The 21,935-nt window shown below is 33.7% G+C and overlaps 1 protein-coding gene across 7 annotated transcripts; it reads left to right on the top strand.

The window, feature by feature from the left end:
* The first annotated feature begins 7,282 nt into the window (after positions 1-7,282).
* LOC133872124 (uncharacterized protein At4g04980-like) lies at positions 7,283-10,435 on the top strand. Of its 7 annotated transcripts, none has more exons than XM_062309601.1 (8): positions 7,283-7,499; positions 7,584-7,700; positions 7,792-7,921; positions 8,010-8,664; positions 8,891-9,056; positions 9,137-9,301; positions 9,433-9,585; positions 10,082-10,435. In XM_062309601.1, exons 2-8 carry the CDS (start codon positions 7,617-7,619, stop codon positions 10,271-10,273), a joined length of 1,545 nt encoding a protein of 514 aa, XP_062165585.1. In that variant the 5' UTR covers positions 7,283-7,499; positions 7,584-7,616; the 3' UTR covers positions 10,274-10,435. The 7 variants fall into 7 exon arrangements, with proteins under 7 accessions (XP_062165585.1, XP_062165584.1, XP_062165589.1 ...); XM_062309600.1 differs by having other exon boundaries at positions 7,285-7,499; positions 7,588-7,700; positions 10,076-10,435; XM_062309605.1 differs by having other exon boundaries at positions 7,285-7,499; positions 8,034-8,664; positions 10,076-10,435.
* Positions 10,436-21,935: the final 11,500 nt, after the last annotated feature.

The raw sequence follows: 21,935 nt of genomic DNA, 5'->3' as shown, positions 1-21,935 counted from the left end.
CCGGATTACAATCTTTTTCATTTCAAATAAAATGGAGAAAAACCAATTAATGGAAATGATCATATTTCTTAATTATCACATTGAAAACTAACTAGAAAAGAAAAGAGATATATAGAGATTTTCTCTCCATTTTAAAGGAAATGGAGTCCGTTTCTTGATACATATTAGATTTTATATATTTAATGATGTATATATTGTCATATAGTGAATATATTGCCATGTCATTTGAAATTTTTAAATGATGTGACATCATATACACTAAAAAAAAATCTAAACTTTGACCATGAAGAAATGACTCATTTGCATTTCAATTGAAATGATTTTTGTCAGAAATGAGAAGAGTATGAAAACTTTTCCCTTTATTGGAAATATGGCGTGTCAAAGAAATCGATGTATATTATTGCTCTCTTGGGCAATCTGATTGCGAGTTAATACAAATTTTAGGTAGAACTTACTCTTAAAAACCAACTTGTAAACTCAAACTTGTAACGTGGTGCTTGACTTTGATACTAAATTATGTAAACCTTGGTTAGAACTCACTTTTGAAAACTAGATTGTAAAGGAATGATGCCCAACAATTTATATACACATTATTAAAATTGTACTTAAGCCATATGAGATGCTTAGGATCGTAACACTGATTGGCATGCATTTGAGCCCAGAAGTGACGTAGGCCATGGTACGGTCCTTTGGTTGGGGAAAGAGGATGGTATTTATCATAACTTTGACAACTATCATTGGGAATTAAGGTCTGAATGGCTTTTTGAATGACTAATAGCCTCATTGTGAGCTATTCATTTAAGTGTGTATGAACTGTGGAAAACAGATTCTATTCCAGTCTATAAGTAAGGGTATTTCAAAAAATTTAATTGAAATCTGTTTCTGTTCCAGCATCTTATTATGTTTTACCAAACTGTGGAATACAAATTCAAGCTCTATTCATGTGTTATCAGCAAATGAATGAATAAGACTTGTCATTTCATTCCAACCTTTTGTATGCTCATTTCTATATATTATCTGAGAATCATCATTTCAATATATCAAACGTGTCCAGTTTCTTATGCATAACATTTAGTATGTTCCAATCTTTTTCAGCAAAATCTCTCGATTTGTTCTGTCTTCTCACAAAAAAAGGGACCACGTCAAAGAAAGAGACAATTATCTCAAAATAAATTAAGATTTATTATTATTATATCTATACTATTAACCAATAGAAAAGGAAATTCCCATAAATAAGTTTAGATGATTTTTTTATGCACCATTGTGGGTGTTTTTAGTTAGGCCGGTATATGATATATTAAAAGCATTTTTCTAAACGTCAAAATATTTTTAATGAGAAATACTAGAGCATCTTCTGGTATTCTTCTGGTGTACATCTGGAGTGGCCTAGATGTAATTAAAAAATTATATCTATGTCATTTTAGATGGCATATATGCAATTTTTTAATAAAAAAAATTACATCTGTGCTATTCTAGATGTACACTAAAAGAACACCAAGAGATGCTCTAATATTTTTCATTTTTAATCATGTACCGTGTACGCCTATGTATAAACGCCTTCAATTTATTGGCATTTTTATTACATTACCCCGGTGTAAATTTTAAACGCCAAGGTTCATTTGATGACGTATAATAAACGTCTTTAGAATGAGGAAAAAAAAAAAAGGAGAAAAAAAAAAGACAAAATTCAAACTATTATCGGGGTTTAGGCTATGTGTCTTCACAGGATCACAGGTCTATAATATGATACTGAAATGCCCAGAATTATTTCTCAATGTTTTTTAGTACTGCATTATCAAGTCATATTTGTCAATGTTTTGCTTCCTCATAAATAAATAAAAAAATAAAAAATTGTGATTGAGTTATTTAAATAAATCATTTTTCCCTAATTTAACCGTACTCTTTGAACAAAGCACGTCAACGCTCTAATTTTCGTGATTCTTTTCTAATTATATCTTTTTAGTAATTATGGCCAGTAATTTTTGTTAAAAAAAAAGAGGATATTTGTATGCAATAATCACATTGTAACGGGTATAGTTTAGACTGTTTAGTGGTAAGAGTGTGATTCCTTCGATTAATATTTTAATAATTAAGGGGCCCCTTTAATTTGTTTGATTAATATTCCGACAATTAAAAAACTTTATCTCCTAGTAGAATTTAATCCTTTATCTATAATGAAAGATCGGAGGAAGAATAGACATTCTTGATATTCATATCCAAAAAAATCAATTACAAAGTTATAAAATAACAGAACATAATTTATTTTTGAAGAAATGATACATTTATATCTCTTGTACATCTACATGCAAATTTTGAACGCCAATGTTCATTTTAAAAAAAAATTGTGATTGAGTTATTTAAATAAATCATTTTTCCCTAATTTAACTGCACTCTTTAAACAAAGCACGTCAACACTCTAATTTTCATGATTCTTTTATAATCCTATTTTCTTAGTAATTATGGCCACTATTTTTGTTTTAAAAAACAGAAGGATATTTATATGCAACAACCACATTTTAACGGGTATAGTTTAGTGGTAAGAGTGTGACTCCTTCGATTAACATTTTAATAATTAAGGGGCCTCTTCAATTTGTTTGATTAATATTCCGACAATTAAAAAACTTTATCTCTCAGAAGGATTTAATCCTTTACCTTTTTTTTTTTTTAACAAAATAATCGGAGCTATCATGCATTACTTTGAATAGGCCTGAAGGCAAATACAGTGAATAGAGGCACATCGATACCCTACACACTAAACCAAAAAAATCTGACTTGAGTGCTGCTTACAAATAAACAAATATTACAATGACAGATGTTTGAACCACTCTTTAACAATAAAGCACCCCTAACAAATAAAAAAGGGCTGATATAGCTAACAAGCCATAAAAAGTCTAGTAAAATCTGCAAATTTAACAGACAGACTTTCAAAAACTACTTTAAAAAAATAGAGAAAAAAACAACTACAGAAAGCACCCAATACAAGTCAACGTCGAAAGAGAAACTGTGCGTGTCTTGCAGAAATCAGTGGAAAAACATAGATCTGGCTTCAAAAGTAGATGTAAAAGAAGAAAACTCAGTCAAACTTTTGCCGGCGACACTGACGGAGAGGCCACTTCCCTACGAAACGTCTTGTGTTAGCCTTTCTACCCGAAGAAACCAAAAACAAGAAAAAACACAAAGCTCCATAGCCCTAGAATGACTAGGAGACTCAAAGCTCCATAACCATAGGAGGACTAGGAGAACAAAAGCTCCACTAGATCTAAAGCAAAGCCAGGGGGAAAACAAAAAACCTCCATAGCCCAAAAAGAACTAGGAGGGAAGCACCCATGCCTCCCTCCTCCTCAAACACCTTTCTTCTTTCTTCTTTCTTCTTTTTCTTCTTTCTTAATCCTTTACCTATAATGAAAGATTGGAGGAAGAATAGACATTCTTGATATTCATATCCAAAAAAATCAATTACAAAGTTATAAAATCACGAAACATAATTTATTTTTTGAAAAATGATACACTTACATATCTTGTACATCTACATGTAACCAGATTTCAAATCCACAATTGAATTTGTGGGATCCATATATCATTTCTCTTATTTTTGAATTGGATAAGTGATCGAAGGATCCATATATCTCTCTTTCCCCTTCCCCGTCCCGAATAAAAATAAAAAATAAAAAAAAAAAGAAAGAAAAAAATAGTAGATGGATTCATATGAAAGCCAAACACTTGATATGACATATAGAATTACACCCAAAAGTGGCACCATAGACCGTTATTGGCTTTGTTTAAACATGCGGCAGCCGTTCCAATCCCCCAAGCGTAATCAGGGCCGTCCTTCTTGTCTCTTTTGTAGTTGTAGATGTCAAAACCGTAGGTTTTATTTGACCACCCAAATTTACAGAAGTATAGTGTCCTCCCCCAAAAGTTTGGTTTAAAGCCGAAGGAGTAGGTGGCATTTGTTTTGAGGTTGTGGGTACCAAGATCGTTGTTCTTTGATTTGCACCTCACGGCAAGATCATATCCATCATCTACCACATTTTTGACAGTCACGGTTTTCCGATCGTGTACCCCGATTCCTGCAACCGCACTATTAAACCCACTCATGCACAACATAAGCCACATACTTGCTAACAACAACATTGCATTTCTATCGGATGAATTCATGTTGTTTGTTTGTTTGTTTGTACGTGGATTATGATGGCCGGGTGGCTTTCTAGCAAGCTAGTTTCTACGAGAGATATGCATTAATGTATATATATATATATATATATATATATATATATATATATATATATATATATATATATATATATATATATATATATAGTTTACTTACTTAAAAAAAGGGTGGTGTTCGGTTAGATTAGATTTACATTTGCTAATTTAGGTCATTAATTCACTCTATATTAAGGGGAAGACCCAATCAAGAACTTGGTTGAAGCAGCGCCATAATTTGCGCTAACAGTACGTGGACCTCCTCCATTTAGATTATCCTTATTTTTTTGGATTAATACATTAATTAAAAGTTTATTGGGGTTATGAGTTATACAGCAAAGATGCCAATCGATCTCCTCATCTTAAATTCTGGTTATTAGGATAGAAATAATTCAATCTTAAAAGCCACCTCATTATTAGTTTGTGATTGATAATTTTAAAAACCACTTGATGACAAAAAAAAAAAAAAAAAAAATGATGTCCTGAACCACTAGACAATGGGGTTGGACAGGTATGCCTGACCGCCATAGCCCTCATACTATGCTCATTGTATGAAGAATTTTTTGAAATTGTCAATATAATGTGGTATGATTAAAAACCATGAGTATGACGTTTAGAATTACTTGTTTATACTCTCCTTCCATTCACGTACCATGGTCTAACCCAAAATAAGCGTTAACTAAAGCAACACTAGGATTACAACTTCTTCTTTTTTTTCCTAGAATTACAACTTAAATGCCAACAAAAAAATAAAAATAACAAAAGAGCATAGATATGTCTTAAAGTACCCAAAAAAGGACAAAAATTTCCTTCAAACTAAGTTAGAGGAAATTCTTCAGTCTAATAAATTTACATGTGTCCTTCTAACATATAATAGCACTAGCAGTAACTTTAATTCCTAACTATCATTCTCTTTCCTAGAGGTAGGGAAAACTCGTTAAAAACCCATTAAATAAGATTATATTGTTGTTTCCTAAACCAATAAAACACTAAGGGAACCAAAAGTTGTACCCAAGATATAATATTATTTTAATATAAGGAACTTTCTCTCCCTCTCCTATTCCTCTATCATTTATTTGAAACAATATTTAAATGATTTATCTTTCTTCTATCTTTCTCCTAACATTTAATTTAAAGAATATTTAAATAGTATAGGGAAATGATAAAGAAATATATTGTGGAGTGCATTTAAATAGGGAAGCAAAAAGTAATTTAGTTCCCTCAATTAAAAAAAAGTTTAAAGGAAGTTGTTGCTAATGCTCTAAGAGGCAATGTTTTTTTAAATGTATAAAACCAAACTACTTTTTGCTTCCATATTCAAATAAACTCTATAAATGAATGGTCCCCACTTGCCAGCACATGGATCTCACACGCCTCCAGATCTCCTCTGACCGCCTCTCCTATGCTGGTGTTTTACTGTTTCGTGGAGTGGTCGTATTTCTGTTATTATGTTTCCGCTGTTATTCTGTATTTTCTCTTGTATTTTGCTACTTTATTTGTTTTTTGTAGATTACCGTCTCCTAGGTTTTATGTGGTTTTATTTAATGGTGGAGACTTTTGTAAGTCGGTTTTGGTTCTTCCTCATCGAAACCTTTTCGATTTTTAGCAATATCTCTCTCTCAACAACCACTTCATGGTGGTTGTTGCATTTACCTGTTAGGACTCTTCATTGAGTCCTTTTGTCATTTTTTATTGCCTTGTGCAACCCTTAGAAATGCCCGACTCGTTTATGGTTCCTTTGAAATCATAGATGACACCATTGTCTACTATTTGTGCCTGTTTCTATACTACTTTTTTTTTTTTTTTTTTTTTTGAGCTTTATTGTTGGAGTGCCTACCCTTTTATAGTTGTTCGGTCCATGTAACCCATTTTCCCATATTTGACAAAAAGAAAAATAAAAAAAGACCAAGGCCAAGCTTAAGGAATTCGGGGGCCTAGTTTCTGTCTATTTCTTATTGGAATTGAACACCACAAGATGTCAACACGTATCTCGAAACAAAAAACGCTGACCTGGCCACTTTGCCGTAAAAGTTGGAGAGAAACAAACTTCTAAGGAAAAAAAGGCTAGAAGAAAAAAGTAGTTTTCAATTTCTTTTTGAGCTTAATCCATTTTTCATTATGGCCCTCCATCTTTATGAAAATTTAGGGCATGAGCTATTCATTTATGCTAACTATCTAGAGTTTTAAGTTATTTTTAAAATTTTATTGAGCTTATTGTAAATCGGTGTAATTACAATAACTAATATTACACATTTTTCCCTTATGTTTCTTTTTAACCCTTAATGTGAAATCTAAAATGGCAGGCTAGGGCATATTGACTGTTGCAGAGAAAAACACCTGATACAAGAATAAAAAAAAGGGGGGCTCAAATTAACCCGACATTTTTTGTGTTGTGGTAAATCAAAGTTGTTCTCACTTGATTTTTTTTTTTTTTAATTTTTTGTTGGCCCTCTAACGTTAATTATACAAAAATTGGTACAACGTTGTTTATACAAGAGCACAATTACCCCCTAATCATCAAATAGGGCATGGCCGAAGTTTGATTCTACCATATTGGGATTGGGTGCAATAAACTGTCTGTACTGCATCCAATAGAGGCCAAGTCATTCATTGAACCTATTAAAAGTATGCGAGTTCATCGCCATTTTTTTATATAATTTTTTTTGTTACTTAGCCCAATTGATTTTGATTTTTCAACGCGCCTGATTTCGTGTCGTGTGGGTTATCAGCTGCCTATTCATGACTATGTCTATATCCTTCCTTTCTGCATTTCTTGGTCAACAAATAATTTTCCTCCCCCATCAGAACCATCTATAAAAGTAATAACAGGATCCCATGCATAATGCATATTTAATCTTTCTTATATTAGGTAAAACCAAGCTTTCAATAAATATTAAATGGCCCCAACTAATGCGCAATATAAAATATATATATATATATATATATATATATATATATATATATATATATATATATAGATAAAACTAAAAATTCCTTTTAATATGCAACAGGAAAGAAAATTTACTCTGGTAATGAATAAATATTCTCTCTCTCTCTCTCTCTTTGTCTCTGTCTCTCTCTCTCTCTCACACACACACACACAAACTTTGCAGCTAATCATCATAGCAAACGAACTACTTCTACAGGCAAACCAAAAGCTTTTCGCCATATGTAAAGGATCACAAAGAAGGGTAAGGCTTGACAATGAAATCTGAATTTTGGTTGGACCCGGAAATTCGCTTTCACGATGCAGATGAAGATATATATACTGGCAATACTGCTATATTAAGGTAATCCTCCATTTGTTCCTTGACAGACTAATGGGACATGCAGGGTTGAGCTCTTTGATTTTTCGAACTGTGCATTTCTTGCAGTTAGTGAGATATTTTCTTCCATTTGATAAGTGAATGATGGAGCACCTCCATAAGCTTTATCCTGGAATCATGCCTCATACTTCTTTGTCAAACATGAAGGGAACAACTTTAGATAAGGTTTACCAATCAGTTGCCCTTAATGGATGCACTATTTTCATAGCTTGATCACAAGTTTCTGAGCTAATGAAGTAAAATATGTTGCATATAGAGACTGGCATACTTCTGCAAGGCTTTGATATCTGTTAGAGATTCATGGACAAAGAATCACGAGTGGATGAATTACAAACTCGTATTTGATAAGAATCTTAATGTGGAAAACACTATTGTGGAGCAACTTGGTATGTCCTTTGGCTTTCTCTCTCTCTCTAACATGTAAACATTTATGATTTTCTTGACTAGATTCCAATATAATTTCACTTTTTAAAGTTGATACAGTGTTCGCAACACTAGATTGCATGATAAAGGCAGCAAGGGAATTATTCGATATGATGGATGAGGAAGATATGAAGGAAGGTTATAGTACACAAGCAAAAACATTCAAAAGTGTCTCCAATGAAGCTTCATGTCCATTAGAATTGAATAATCAAAATTCCAGCCCCCTCAATCAGAAGAATGGGAAGGTTGAAGAATTAAAACCAAATGCTAAAGAAGAAAAGAGCAATTCTGAAGTGACAGTAGCAGAACTAAAACCTGGCAACCCAACAAAACCCTCAATGTCCATGCTGCCTTCAAAAGGATCAGTGCAGTCAGTACCACCTCCCATGATGCCTTCAAAAGGACCAGCCCCGTCTCCACCAACACCCATGCCGCTGCAGAAGCGTCCTGCTCCCCCACCGCCTCCTCCACTTGGTGCCACAAAATCCCTGCATCGAAAGTCAGCCACAACTAAGTTGAAGAGATCTGTCAAGATGATTAATTTGTTTCGGAATCTCAAGAGAAATGTAGAAGGGTCTAGCCTTGTTGTTAATTCAGCTGATGTTGTTAGTGAAAGAGGAGCTCCAGCTGGTACAAGGACACAAATTGGAGGCGCTACTGGTTGGAAACAAGGACTGGCCGCTTCATTAGCAGAGTTGACAAAGAGGTTTGCTTAATTCTCATGACAGTTTACTGTTGAAAGCATTATATATGAAGATAGCAGATTTCAAAAACTTCAATTTACATTTGTTGAGTATACATGTGAGAGTGTAAAAATATTAAGTCCTATATTAGAAAGAAGGTACATGATATATATGAGTGGTTATTATAGCATTGTTAGATCCAAACCCATGACTCAAGAGTGGTTAATTTTTAAATCTCTTTGGCCTCAGATCATCTTACTTCCAACAAATAGAAGAAGATGCTCGAAAGCATGAAAGGTCAATCATGGAGCTGAAGATAGCAATTAGGTCCTTCCAAGCGAAGGACATGGTTAAGCTGCTTAAGTTCCAAAGAAGTGTGGAATCTTTTCTTGAAGGGCTAACTGATGAAACCCAGGTCAAATATACTATGGGATTTTTCAAATCATTGATCCTCATTGTCAACCTTAGTTGATCTTTCAATTCTTTAAGGTGTAGGTGCTCGCAAAGTATGAAGATTTCCCTACAAAGAAGCTGGAAGCATTGAGGACAGCTGCTGCGTTGTACTCAAAATTGGATACAATAGCAACAAACTTGAAGGAACTGCAGATAGTGGCACCCTTGGACCAGCTCTTCAACAAGGTTGAGAGTTATTTCAGTAAGGTAAAGTACCAATCCAATGAGGTCTTAAACCTCATAGTATCACCATCTTTAGGAACCCTTGGTAAGTCTAAAACTTCATTGAATTTTCAAACTCCTTTGTAATATATCTTCATTCTCTGATCCTCACTAAGATCAAAAAAGAATTGGAGGCACTTGAAAGGATCAAAGAAGAAGAATCCAAGAAATTTAAGAGTCATGATATTCATTTCGACTTCAACATCCTTACACTGATCAAGGAATTAATGGTGGATGTTTCCTCAAGCTGCATGGAGCTAGCACTTAAGGTACCTTTAGTACTAATTTTACAAAGAGTAATGCTACTCTTCACGTTTATTTATCAAACCCATTTCACACAAGCTGAGCTAGCATGTTTTACGTGGCTTTCTCATGTCAGTCACTAAGAAAAAATCAAAATGAAAATCACTTAAAACACGTCACGTCAGCCAGTGTAAAATGAGTGTGATAAATAGGCGTGTGAAAAGTAGTAATATTCTTTCACAATTACTAAGCTAGAAATGCTACTCTTCAAACCTATTTATCACACTCATGTTATATCGGCTGGCATTGTGTGTTTTAAGTTGTTTACTATGTCTGTCACTTGAAAAAAACAAAAGTGTAAACAACTTAAAACATGTCATATTGGCCAATGTGACATGGGTACGACCGTACGAAAAATAACATTACTCTTACTAAGCAACCGAGTCCAAGCAAGCCGCAGATCATCTGACATGGTTGACTATTATATATGACGATCATATTGGCATTTTCTACTAGGAGAAGAGAGAAGCAAAGGCAGCAAAGGCTAATGAAGAAATTGGATCCAAAGCCGACAGACAAAGAAAGGGAAATTCTAAAATGCTTTGGAGGGCTTTTCAACTGGCATACCGGGTCTATGCCTTTGCTGGTGGACAGGATGATCGTGCTGACAAGCTGGCCGAAGAAGTGGCTCATGAAATTACTGCTCATTCTTAGCAGCAATAATCTCCCTTTTCCTTCAGGAAATTGCTAAACTAGTTCACTTCTGACATGGGAGATACTAGTGAAACATAATGTATTTAACCACACTGGTGCATATATTGAAAAAGGTACTTGTTACTTGTACAAAATTACTAAATATTATACGGACTTGGTGCTGATTTTAGAGTACTAATTCAGGGATTCTCAAACAACATAAAATTAAAATAGGTCCTTCAATTTAAGGTATAAAGATTTTTCTTTGTCTTTTCTCGGCTTCTCTCTTTATCGTTGATCAACTCTTTATTAATTTTATTTTTGTATAAACAAAAATTATTGTATAATTGTTTAGTTTTTTTTTTTTTTTTTTTCTTAGAAAAGGGATACATTGGAGTAATTAAGGTTTTATCGGGACTTTCCATTAATGAGATTTAATTTTTTCATTTCTAATGTTTTGATGGTTTTGGTTGACACTTGACACATCCAGGCATAATTTTTCTGTACAAATTTTGACAATTTTTCTTACAAAACCTCTATATTACCTTCAAATATATATATATATATATATAATTCATTTTAGAGTTGGCCAAACCATGCACCTTAATATATAGCAAATTTTAAAATTGATTAATTAATCATCTCGTCGTTCTTGAGAATAGATCAACAATCTTTACAACTGAATGCTGAAAGTGGCCAAACAACATCCAAAAGCTACGAGATGGTTCGCCCACTAACAGGTTTTTAGTGACAAGGATTTAATGACGTGTCAGGAAGTCTAAAGATTGTTGACGTTTGATTAGTGACGGCCTTCCAACGTCACTAATCAGTTTGCAACCCATTAGATTTAGATTCAAAAGTGTTAAAATATTTTTCAGAATTGTAAAATTGGAGCCTTCGTGGGTTGAGCTCGAATCACCAATTCTTGGAGCTTCTTTGGCTAAGCTCGAATCACCAATTCACCAAAGATCTTAATACATATAATTCACTATATCACTTGTTTTGTGGATACCTGTACTGAACTTGACTCTGCACTGTTTTTCAAACACACATTGCTCACAAAAGTCCAGAGATCATGTTTTCTAGTCACAAAGCAAATCTCATTTGCTCAGGATTGTCACACTCCTCTCACTCATATGACCCAACCGCATATGCCATAATCTGGTAGTGTTTGAATCTGGATCATCTGAAGAAGACACAGTAGCTGAGCCTGTAACTACACAGCCCCGAAGAAAGTAGAGCCTATCACGCTAGCTTGTTGCCTTTTATCACAACCAATGAGCCTTTGCAAACCCGAATGACTCCGCCTTCACCAAAATACTTGTATCCAAGGGAGTCTAAAGTGCCCAAAAAAATGAGATTTTTCTTCAAATCTGGTATGTGTCGAACATTTGTCAAAGTCCTCACGATCCCATCATGCATCCTTATTCTGATTGTACCAATACCAACAATCTTGTAGGTAACACCATTTTCCATCAAGACTGAACCACTATTGACTAACTCATAGGTAGTAAACCAATCCCTTTTAGGAGACATATGAAATGTACAAGCAATATCAAGGACCCACTTGTCGTTAAAACGACCATCAGAAACGGTAACAACAAGGACTAAGTCTAAACCTTCAGATTTTGCTTTGACGACACCAGCCACAGAAGAGGAAATTTACTTATTACCCTTCTCTTTATTTTTCAACTTCGAATACTCGGATTTATAAAGCCCATATTTTTTACAATAATAACACTGGACTTTCTTCTTCGACTTGGACTGCGATTGGCCTCTTGATTTTCAATTCCTTGAATCCCTCTCACTGAATTGACCTCTAAAATTAGTGGAATTTTTCTGAATGAACCTTAACAAATAAATCATTTGCCTAATTATCACTACCTTTCCCATTTAACATTGTCCTCAACTCCAAAGAATTCAAAGCAGATTTAACATCCACTAAGGAAATGGTATCTCCACTGTACAACATTGAATTAATGAAATTATCAAAGACATCTGGTAGTGAACACAACAAAATTAAGGCTTGATCCTCATCATATACTTGAACATCAATATTTTTTATATTGAAAATAATTCTATTAAAGTCATCCAGATGATCATAAATAGGCATACCTTCTTTTGTTTTGAGGGTATATAACTGTTGCTTCAAATACAATCGGTTCGTGTGTGATTTCTTCATATACAAGCTCTCTAACTTTTTCCAAAGTCCATCAGCAACTTCTCTCAAGACTCTATTTAAAAGAGACAACAATATTGCACTGTGGGCCTTTTCTTCAAGTTCCTTCATTTCCTCCGTTGATGATGTTGATAGCACCTCGCCATCCAAAATCTTCACCAAGCCTTGTTGCCGTAACAAATCCCGCATCTTGAGTCGCCATAAACTAAAACTATTATGACCATCAAATTTTTCTACTTTAAATTTTGCAGTAGCCATCCCGTAAAATAAAGATCCAAACTTTGATACCAGTTTGTTGTGACAGACAAATATTTCAGGATCACCAAAGAAGTAGAAAAATAATCTTGACCCCAAACCGCTCAAGGGGGTGGCTCACCCCCTTGGTCAAAATGGGGTTGGCCAAGGGATGGCTCAGGCTGAGCCACCCCTCTTCTTCTTCTTCTTCTTTTTTAAAGTTTTTAATTTTTTTTTTAAGTTGTATTATTTTTAATTAATTTTTAAATATTTTTATTTATATTTTTTATATTGTGACAATCCGTTAAATATTAGACGGAAAAATTAATGGAGGTACCAAGTTCGTCTTTTCCTAAAATCTAAGTACCATCTGCGATACAAATTGAAACTCAAGTACCAAAAAATAAAATTGTCAAAAATCAGGTACTACAAAAGTATTTAACCCTTCAAATTTAGATAAAAGATAGATTGAAATATTATAAAAGATTTTAGCATCGGTTCAAAATCATATCTAATTGCTGATTTTCAAAGCCTACAACATAATGCAAGTACTACAAACTTAATAGGAGAAAATGGAAAATAGAAATAACATCATTCCAAAGTTAAGCAAAGACGTACACCTACATCAAACAAAACCTTCATCCTCTCATGTGGCTTTTGCCTTGATTTTTCCTCTAGTGAAGCTCTTTGAAGAGTGGATAGAGATTTTGCATATCGTTGCAAGGACACCAAGGAACAATTCACCTAGAAAAAGTTTTTAAAAAAACCTTAGATAAGACGCATTCATCATTTATACAGTATTTAGTTAAGGAGATATAACTCATCGATCAATTGACCTCAAGAGGTAAATAAGTTGGGCGCTTGGGTTCCCGACATTGATGCACAGAAGATCTCCTTGTATAACACAATTCTATACCACGATGATTAAAGTGATAATCATAAACAATCACTTCTAAGTGGCATTTCACTTCATTTATGATTATAAGAAATACAATATTTATATATATGTTTAACTCGTGAACAAGCTCGAGTGACTTGGTTCGATTACAACTAATTTGAAGACCTTGATGCATATGCTCCACTACCGGGTCACTTGTCTTGCGATGTCCCATCAATGCCCTGCTATGCATTTTTCATTGCATGTATTTTTATTTTTTATTTTTTTCATATGAATTACTTGGCAAGTAAAATTTTGCTTTATTACACTCAATGCCTACCTGCATGTCTACGAACCCGCATTTCCATTTCCCCCTTTTTTTACTTACACACTTCTTTGCATTCGATGCTCCCTAAATAACAAGCCATCCTCGGTCGCTCATCCTCAACTTTGAACCTCCGATATCTGAAAAACATGAACCCAAGAACACGGCCTGGCCTTCCACTTGAGTGAAGCTGCTATATAAGTGTTATACATAGTATATAGGGTTAGGGTTCAAATTTATGTGTGTGTGATCCTTATATTAATGCTATATATAGTATATATGGGTTAGGGTTTAAATTTATAGTATATACATATATAGTAGCAATATATATTAATTACCGATGTGGCAATCCGGTTATCTGGTTACAGTTATTTTCGATTTTTTCGATTTTTTGATTTTTTTCAGTTAATGGTTGTTGGTGGTTATTAGTGGTTACCGGGTATTTTCGGTTAATAACCGTCTCACTTATACACCCTTACCAGCAGCAATATTGGTTTTTTGCTCTTCTTGTGGATCTCATCGTTAAAAGATAATTGTGTTAAAAAAAAAAAAACCTTTGGAATTGCTAAATAAAAGATAAATAAATATATAAATATAAAGCAACGGAAACTGGAACCATGGGTATTTGTAACAGGCTGATCTTGAGTGCTACACGCACTCTTTGTGAAACCTCCACATGAAGCTCCAATTCCTTGCTAGAACCCTGCTCATTTCCTGTAAAAATAACAAACTCCTTTCTCGAGTGAAGCATGGTAGATTCATCAAATACAACATCTCTACTGACTATAAACTTAAGGTTATTTAGGATCAGAACATCACAATCTATATCCTTTCACCATGTCTGCATAGCCTAGAAATATACATTTCTTTGACCTAGGCTTAAGTTTACCATCATTTACATGACACAATAAGGAGGATAACCAAAATTTTCAAAATTGAATAATTAGCAGGAGTACCAGACCAAACCTCATAAGGAGTTTTACAATCAATAGTTGTTGATGGAGAACGGTTGACCAAATTGTTGTGCAAATTTTAATACTCGCAAGTACTCGAATCGTTTGTAATATAGCGTTTTGCAAATGCGAGGTCGATTCTATAAGGAATTGTATTGCGAAAATTAATCTCTATTCAAACTAATCCTATTCTAACCAAGTTTCAAATTTAGGGATTTTTAATAAAAGAAAACATAAACAAAATTAATGAAAATAAAGGGGTCTAGGATTTTGGAATCCACACCACCAAATCACAACAACATAGTCTCATGCTCATCACACATATTTCGAATTCTCTCATACAAATCTTAGGTATGTTCTACCTATGCTTCAAAAATAGTTTAAATCATTTAATGAATCCATTCTTCCACAAATCACAAAAGATATCTAGTTTCAACTAAATCATCAAATGTATTCATAGAATGAAACACACCGAATATCCAACATTTTGATAAATAAAAATCCAAACCATCAATTTAATGAAACTATTTCAAATCATTACTTGTATCCGGAAATTACAAGAGATACCCAAAAATCATCTTAAAAATCGAAGTGGAACAATGAGAAATCAAAACTCATAAACTCAAATAGCATGAACAAGTAAGAAAATATAGTATCTCTTCAATGATGAGGTTTCATCCTCAACCCTAGATGAAATTTTCGCTACACATGATAAAAAAAATAAAACTTAAAACCTTAAATTAAAAGCATAAAAATTAAACACTTACAATTTGTGTAGAAAAATAGCCCAAGAAGAAGCAGGGCTGCGCCCCACTCCCTCTCGTCCTGTTTTTCTCTACACCCTTCAACAGGAGAGAAACTTCTATATTTATAACACATGCACGACGCTCTACAGGTTGAGAAAAATAATCCACTTGCTGCCACGTACACGTTCACCTCAGCCTTCATTTGGGTGTCCTCCAATCCTCTTGCACTGCCAAGTCCATCTGGAAACACATCCACTTATTTCGGTGCTGCAGACTCCTAAAGGAAAAGATCTTGTCTTCGCACAGCTGTATCTCGGTCCTTATCACGTAAAGAGCTACTGGTTACTGCCCTTTCACGTGTTTTCAGCTTTGTAGGAGGAATCATGTAAAAGCCACACTCATGTTCACATGATTTCAGACTTGCTGCTTCTTCTATTCGGTCCTTTAGGTGTGGATTTGCATGGAAAACTGCCCAGGTCTGGAGAGAACGTGGTGCTGCCATGGAAAGAAATCGTGCAAGCTGGAGATAATCACTTTTTGATGCTGCCTTTTTTCCTTATTAAGGAAATCTCTTGGCTTTAGTGTGGTACCCAGGTCATGTGAGTTGGGTACAGGTCACGTGAGTTGGATACAGTGCTACTGTGGTCTTACAAGAGAAACGTTTGTCTTCCAAGTCTAAAGAAGAATTCAAAATGCATGGTGCCTCCACCTTCACGTTTTCTTCCAAGAGAACAAGAAAAAAAATATATACAACATCTTTCATTTCTTCTTTTCTTTCCCTTGTAGGTTCCACGTTCCAGCCAACTTTTTCCTCAATTTTTTTCTTCTTCTTCCATTTCTTTTTGTCCTTGGTTTGGCTTGACTACACCTTTTATTTTTTTTGTCCATTTCTTTGCAATTCCACATAAATACCGTCATTTTCTCTCAATGACTTGCAAAATACTAAAATTCCAAAACTAACAAAAAAAATCAGAAAATAACAAAATTAAAGGTTTAACTAATGCAAATTAAGGGGTCCAAATATACAATATTTGGCACTCATCACAAATAGCAAGCAATATTGATCGCCTCAACCCAAAAGTCTTTAGACAACCCGGCATTTGAAAGAATGCAACATGCCCTCTCCAAAAGAGTCTTGTTCATTCGCTCAGCAACCCCATTCTGTTATTGAGTATAACTAATTGTTCGATGTCTAGCAATGCCTTCATTCTTGCAGATTTTATTAAATTCACTACCACAAAATTCCATGTTGTTGTCTGTTCAGAGCCGTTTGATTTTCTTTTGAGTCTGATTCTCAATTCATGCCTTTCATTGCTTGAAAGTGACAAACACATCACTTTTCTTCTTCAAAAAAAACACTCACACTTTTCGTGAAAAATCATGAATAAATGTCACGAAGTACCAAGCAACACCGTTTTAATGGAACCTGAGAGGGACACCAAAGATCTGAATGGATATAATCTATTGTACCACTTGTTCTGTGGATAATTATACTAAACTTGACTCTGCACTGTTTCCCAAACACACAATGCTCACAAAAGTCCAGAGATCCTGTTTTCTGGTCACAAAGCAAACCCTGTTTGCTCATGATTGTCATGCCCTTGGCACTCATAACCCAACTGCATATGTCATAATCTGGTAGTGTTTGAATTTGGATCATCTGAAGAAGGAACAGCAGCTGAACCTGTAACTACACTTCCTTGAAGAAAGTAGAGCCCATCAAGCTTGTTGCCTTTCATCACAACCAATGTGCCTTTTCAAACCCAAATGACTCCACCTTCACCGGAATACTTGTGTCCAAGGGAGTCCAAAGTGCCAAGAGAAATGAGATTTTTCTTCAAATTTGGTATGTGTCGAACATTTGTCAAGTCCTCATGATCCCATCATGCATCCTTATTCTGATTGTACAAATACCAACAATCTTGCAGGCAACGTCATTTTCCATCAAGACTGAACCACTATTGACTGACTCATAGGTAGTAAACCAATCTCTTTTAGGGGATATATGAAATGTACAAGCAGTATCAAGGACTCACTTGTCATTAAAACGACCATCAGAAACGATAAAAACAAGGACTAAGTCTGAACCCTCAGACTTTGCTTCGATGACACTAGCCACAGAAAAAGAAATTTACTTATTACCCTCCTCTTTATTTTTCAACTTCGGACACTCGGATTTATAAAATGCCCATATTTTTTACAATAATAACACTGGACTTTCTTCTTTGACTTGGACTGCGATCGGCCTCTTGATTTTCCTTTCCCTAATTCTCTCTCACTGGATCGACCTCTAAAATAAGAGGATTTTTCTGAACGACCATTAATAAATAAACTCTATGCCTGATTATTACTACATTTCTCATTCAACCTTGTCCTCAACTTCAAAGAATTCAAAGCAGAGTTAACATCGGCTAAGGAGATGGTATCTCTACCGTACAACATTGAATTAACGAAATTATCAAAGACATTCAGTAATGAACACAACAGAATTAAGGCTTAATCCGCATCATTTACTTTAATATCAATATTTTTCGGACCCAAAATAATTATATTAAAGTCCTCTAGATGATCACAAAGATGCATACATTCTTTCATTTTAAGGGTATATAACCGTTGATTCAAATACAATCGGTTCTTGAGGGATTTCTTCATATACAAGCTCTCTAGCTTTTAACAAAGTCTAGCGGTAGTTTCTTCATTAGCAACTTCTCTCAAGACTCCATCTAAAAGAGACAACAATATTGCGCCGTGGGCATTTTCTTCAAGTTCCTTCATTCCCTCTATTGATGATGTTGATGGCACCTCGTCATCCAAAATCTTCGCCAAGCCTTGTGGTCGTAACAAATCCCGCATCTTGAGTCGTCATAAATTGAAACTATTATGACCATCAAATTTTCTACTTCAAATTTTCCAGTAGTCATCCCGCAAAATAAAGATCCAAGCTTCGATACCAGTTTGTTGTGACAGACTAATATTCCAAGATCACCAAAGAAGCAAAAAAATAATTGTAGAATAGACAATAACAACCCAATCACAAGAGACATCAAGATTTAAGTAATTTAGCTTAACAAGTCTACATCTATTGGCAAAGACAATCCATGAGAAATTCATTATAAAAAAGATGGAGTACAAAGTGCATTACAAATTTACAAGGAGAATCATTTAAACCCAAAAGCTCCAATACGCCATTATCTCATGCTCACACAAAAGAGATTAAGTGAGAATACAAATGAGACAAAACAAAACAAAAAAAAATAAAAAAAAATAAAAAAAAATAAAAAAAAAATAAAAAAAAAAAAAAAAAAGAAGAAGAAGAAGAAGAAGAAGAAGAAAAGGGACTTATCTCTCTACCAAGTGCACTGCTGGAACTACTCGGATATCTTCTTCTGAAAATGCCTTTTTGCACACAACACCCACCAAGGATTGAATGCTGCTTCCTCAGTTTTTTCAACAAAAGGCTTCAAATTTGGCATGTTTGGCAACACTGTTTTTCAAAAACAAATTTTCTTAGTATTCGTTTTTTTTTTTCAAATTTTGTGTCAAGAAGTCAAACCTCGAAATTCACGCAGTAAATTATAGTTGAATTAGATTTTGAAAAAATCGAACACCAAAACGTCCCATTCATTTTGTTTTTTTCACAAAGCTCGGTAAAGAAGCTATAGCTAGCTTCTTGAAGAAGGTTGATCCTTGTAGCTAGATCAAGAGACATGCACATACATTATCGGTGTATGTGGTGTGACACTGTAGCTAGCTTAATGCACAATACTTTTTTAATAATATTAATTAATAGATTATTATATAACTGTCATACAACTGGCATGACGTAACATTGTAACAATAAGCATCAGCTCTTATTTTATTTTTTTTACAAGATCGATCAAGCTTATCAAATGGCTGATTCATCTTAAAGCCAAACACTAAATATGAACATCAAGGCCAATAGTAGCATCGTGAAAGTTTGTTGAGTTTGTATAAACATGCTTTGTCCGTTGCAATCCTCCAATCGTAGTAAGGGCCGTCTTTCTTGTCTCTATCATAGTAGTAGATGTCAAACCAGTAGGATTTCGATGTCCACTGAAAGTTACAGACGAATTTTGTAGCCCCCCAAAAGTCTGGTTTAAATCTGAAGTTGAAGGACTGATTTGTATTCAGTACGTGGGAACCAAGATCGTCGCTCTTTGATTTGCAGCTCGCGTTAAGGGTTAAGCCACCACTTAACACATTTGTGACATTCACGGTTTTTCGATTGTGATGAAACACGAATCCTGCAACAACAATATTAAACCCACTCATACACAACATAAGCCACATAGTTGCTAACAACAACATTGCATTTCTATTGGACGAGTCCATGTATGTTGTTTGCAAATTGTACGTGGATTATGATTAATTATGATGGGTGCAGGCTTTCTCGTTTCTAGTTTCTAGCTAGGAGAGATATATATGCATTGTATATATATATATATATATATAGACTATATATATAGTTGTGAAAACTATCGGCTAAATTAAGAAGAAAGAAAAGATCGAAATCATGCACATATATATATATATATATATATATATACACACATTTGAAGGAAATGTATACGTGAACGAGTCAACCAAGCGAATACCTAGCTAGGGTTTGCTTACTTAAAAAATGGGTGGTGTTCATTTCATTTAGATTAGATTCACATTTGCTAATTTAATACATATCCCGCCCAGGAACAAATTAATATGCTATTTTTTTGTTTAATTGGTACATGAGAAAATATAGAAGATTAATTAGGTCATTATATATATATATATATATATATATATATATATATATATATATATATATATATATATATATATATATATATATATATATATATATATATATAATTTTATTTTTATTTTTATTTTTTTTGTGTTATCTTATTCTTTTGGTTTCTAGAAAATGAGTGTATTTTATTAGACAGACTAAAGTTTCTCGTTTTATCATTTCTTGTAAGATCTAAAATTCATTTCTTTTTTCTATTTTTTGTTGTGTCTTTTCTGTTGAAATTGATTTTGTTCTTTTTATGTTTGTATGCTCTTGCACTATGAAGGATTTTTTTTTTTTTCTCTAATTTCATTAATTAGTAGTATCTAGATTGAAACATTTGAAGTATAAGGTAGTTTTCACATTAAAGTGTACGCTGAATTTTATTTTATTTTTTTATTTTTTTATATATAGGTAAGATTAAACAACATTAATAAAATAAACTAAATACAAGAGAGGGAGACATCAAATCCCCAAAATAATTAATATTGTGCTGGAGAAAGTCTCTATGAACTTTCTATCAATTGGTTATATTAAGGGGAAGACCCAATCAAGAACTTAATTAATTAGTTGAAGCAGCGCAATAATTTGCGCTAACGGCCGGTGGACCTCCATTTAGGTTATCCCTATTTTTCGCATTAATTAATTAATTAAAAATTTATTGGGTTTATGATTTAATTATACGGTAAAGACACCAATCTCCTCATCTTAAATTCTCGCTATTAATTAGGATATAAACAATTCAATCTTGTGTCATTAATTTGTCTCAATTGACATGACAAGTGATTTTATAATTTAAACAAACTGTTCCTGAATTACAACCACTTTATCATTTTTACATTTCAATTTAAAACTCTTCTAAAATTTCTCACCGCTTAAATAATGTACTTGCCTAAATTCTGTAAAAGTTATTGAAATTTACTAACTCTTAAAAGACACATTGTTGATAATATATATATATATATCAAAAATCAAAAAATTAAGAGACGCATTGAGAGAGGAGAGGTGTCCATGACTTACAAAGTGCCCAGATCAAGAAAACCTTAACAATGTTGACACTTTAACAAATCCCTTCATAGATTAAGCTGTCAAGGTTTTATGTGTTGAGGAAAAAAAGGTCAGAAGAAAAAAGTAGTTTTTGATCAATTTCATTTAGAGCTCAATCCATTTTCCATTATGCCCTCCAATTACTTGTCATTTATGCTTACTATATAGAGTTTTAAGTCAATTAAAAAAATTTCTGGAACTTATTATAAATCTATGTAATTACAATGACCAAGTTGGAGAGTAACAAACTTCTATGAAAAAAAGGCTAGAAGAAAAAAGTAGTTTTCAATTTCTTTTCGACCTCAATCCAGTTTCCATTTATGATTATTATATAAAGTTTTAAGTCATTTTTAAAATTTTATGGAGATTTCGTGTCGTGTGGGTTACCAACTGCCTATTCATGACTATGTCTATATCCTTCCTTTCTGCATTTCTTGGTCAACAAATAAATTTCCTCCCCCATCAGAACCATCTACAAAAGTAATAACAGGATCCCATGCAGCAACCCTTTGCTCTTGAGCTACTTATACTTT

The sequence above is a fragment of the Alnus glutinosa genome, chromosome 1, assembly GCF_958979055.1.
Source record: "Alnus glutinosa chromosome 1, dhAlnGlut1.1, whole genome shotgun sequence".
Taxonomy (NCBI): Eukaryota; Viridiplantae; Streptophyta; class Magnoliopsida; order Fagales; family Betulaceae; genus Alnus; species Alnus glutinosa.
This window is presented reverse-complemented; position numbering and strand designations above follow the sequence as displayed.

What these genes read in the sequence shown, in the direction of transcription:
- LOC133872124 (XM_062309600.1), top strand. Translation starts at nt 7,617, where the DNA reads ATGATGGAGCACCTCCATAAGCTTTATCCTGGAATCATGCCTCATACT. An exon ending in GGCTAACTGATGAAACCCAG is followed by an intron (nt 9,057 to 9,136) that starts GTCAAATATACT and finishes TTTAAGGTGTAG; the next exon opens with GTGCTCGCAAAGTATGAAGA. An exon ending in TTGAGAGTTATTTCAGTAAG is followed by an intron (nt 9,302 to 9,432) that starts GTAAAGTACCAA and finishes ATCCTCACTAAG; the next exon opens with ATCAAAAAAGAATTGGAGGC.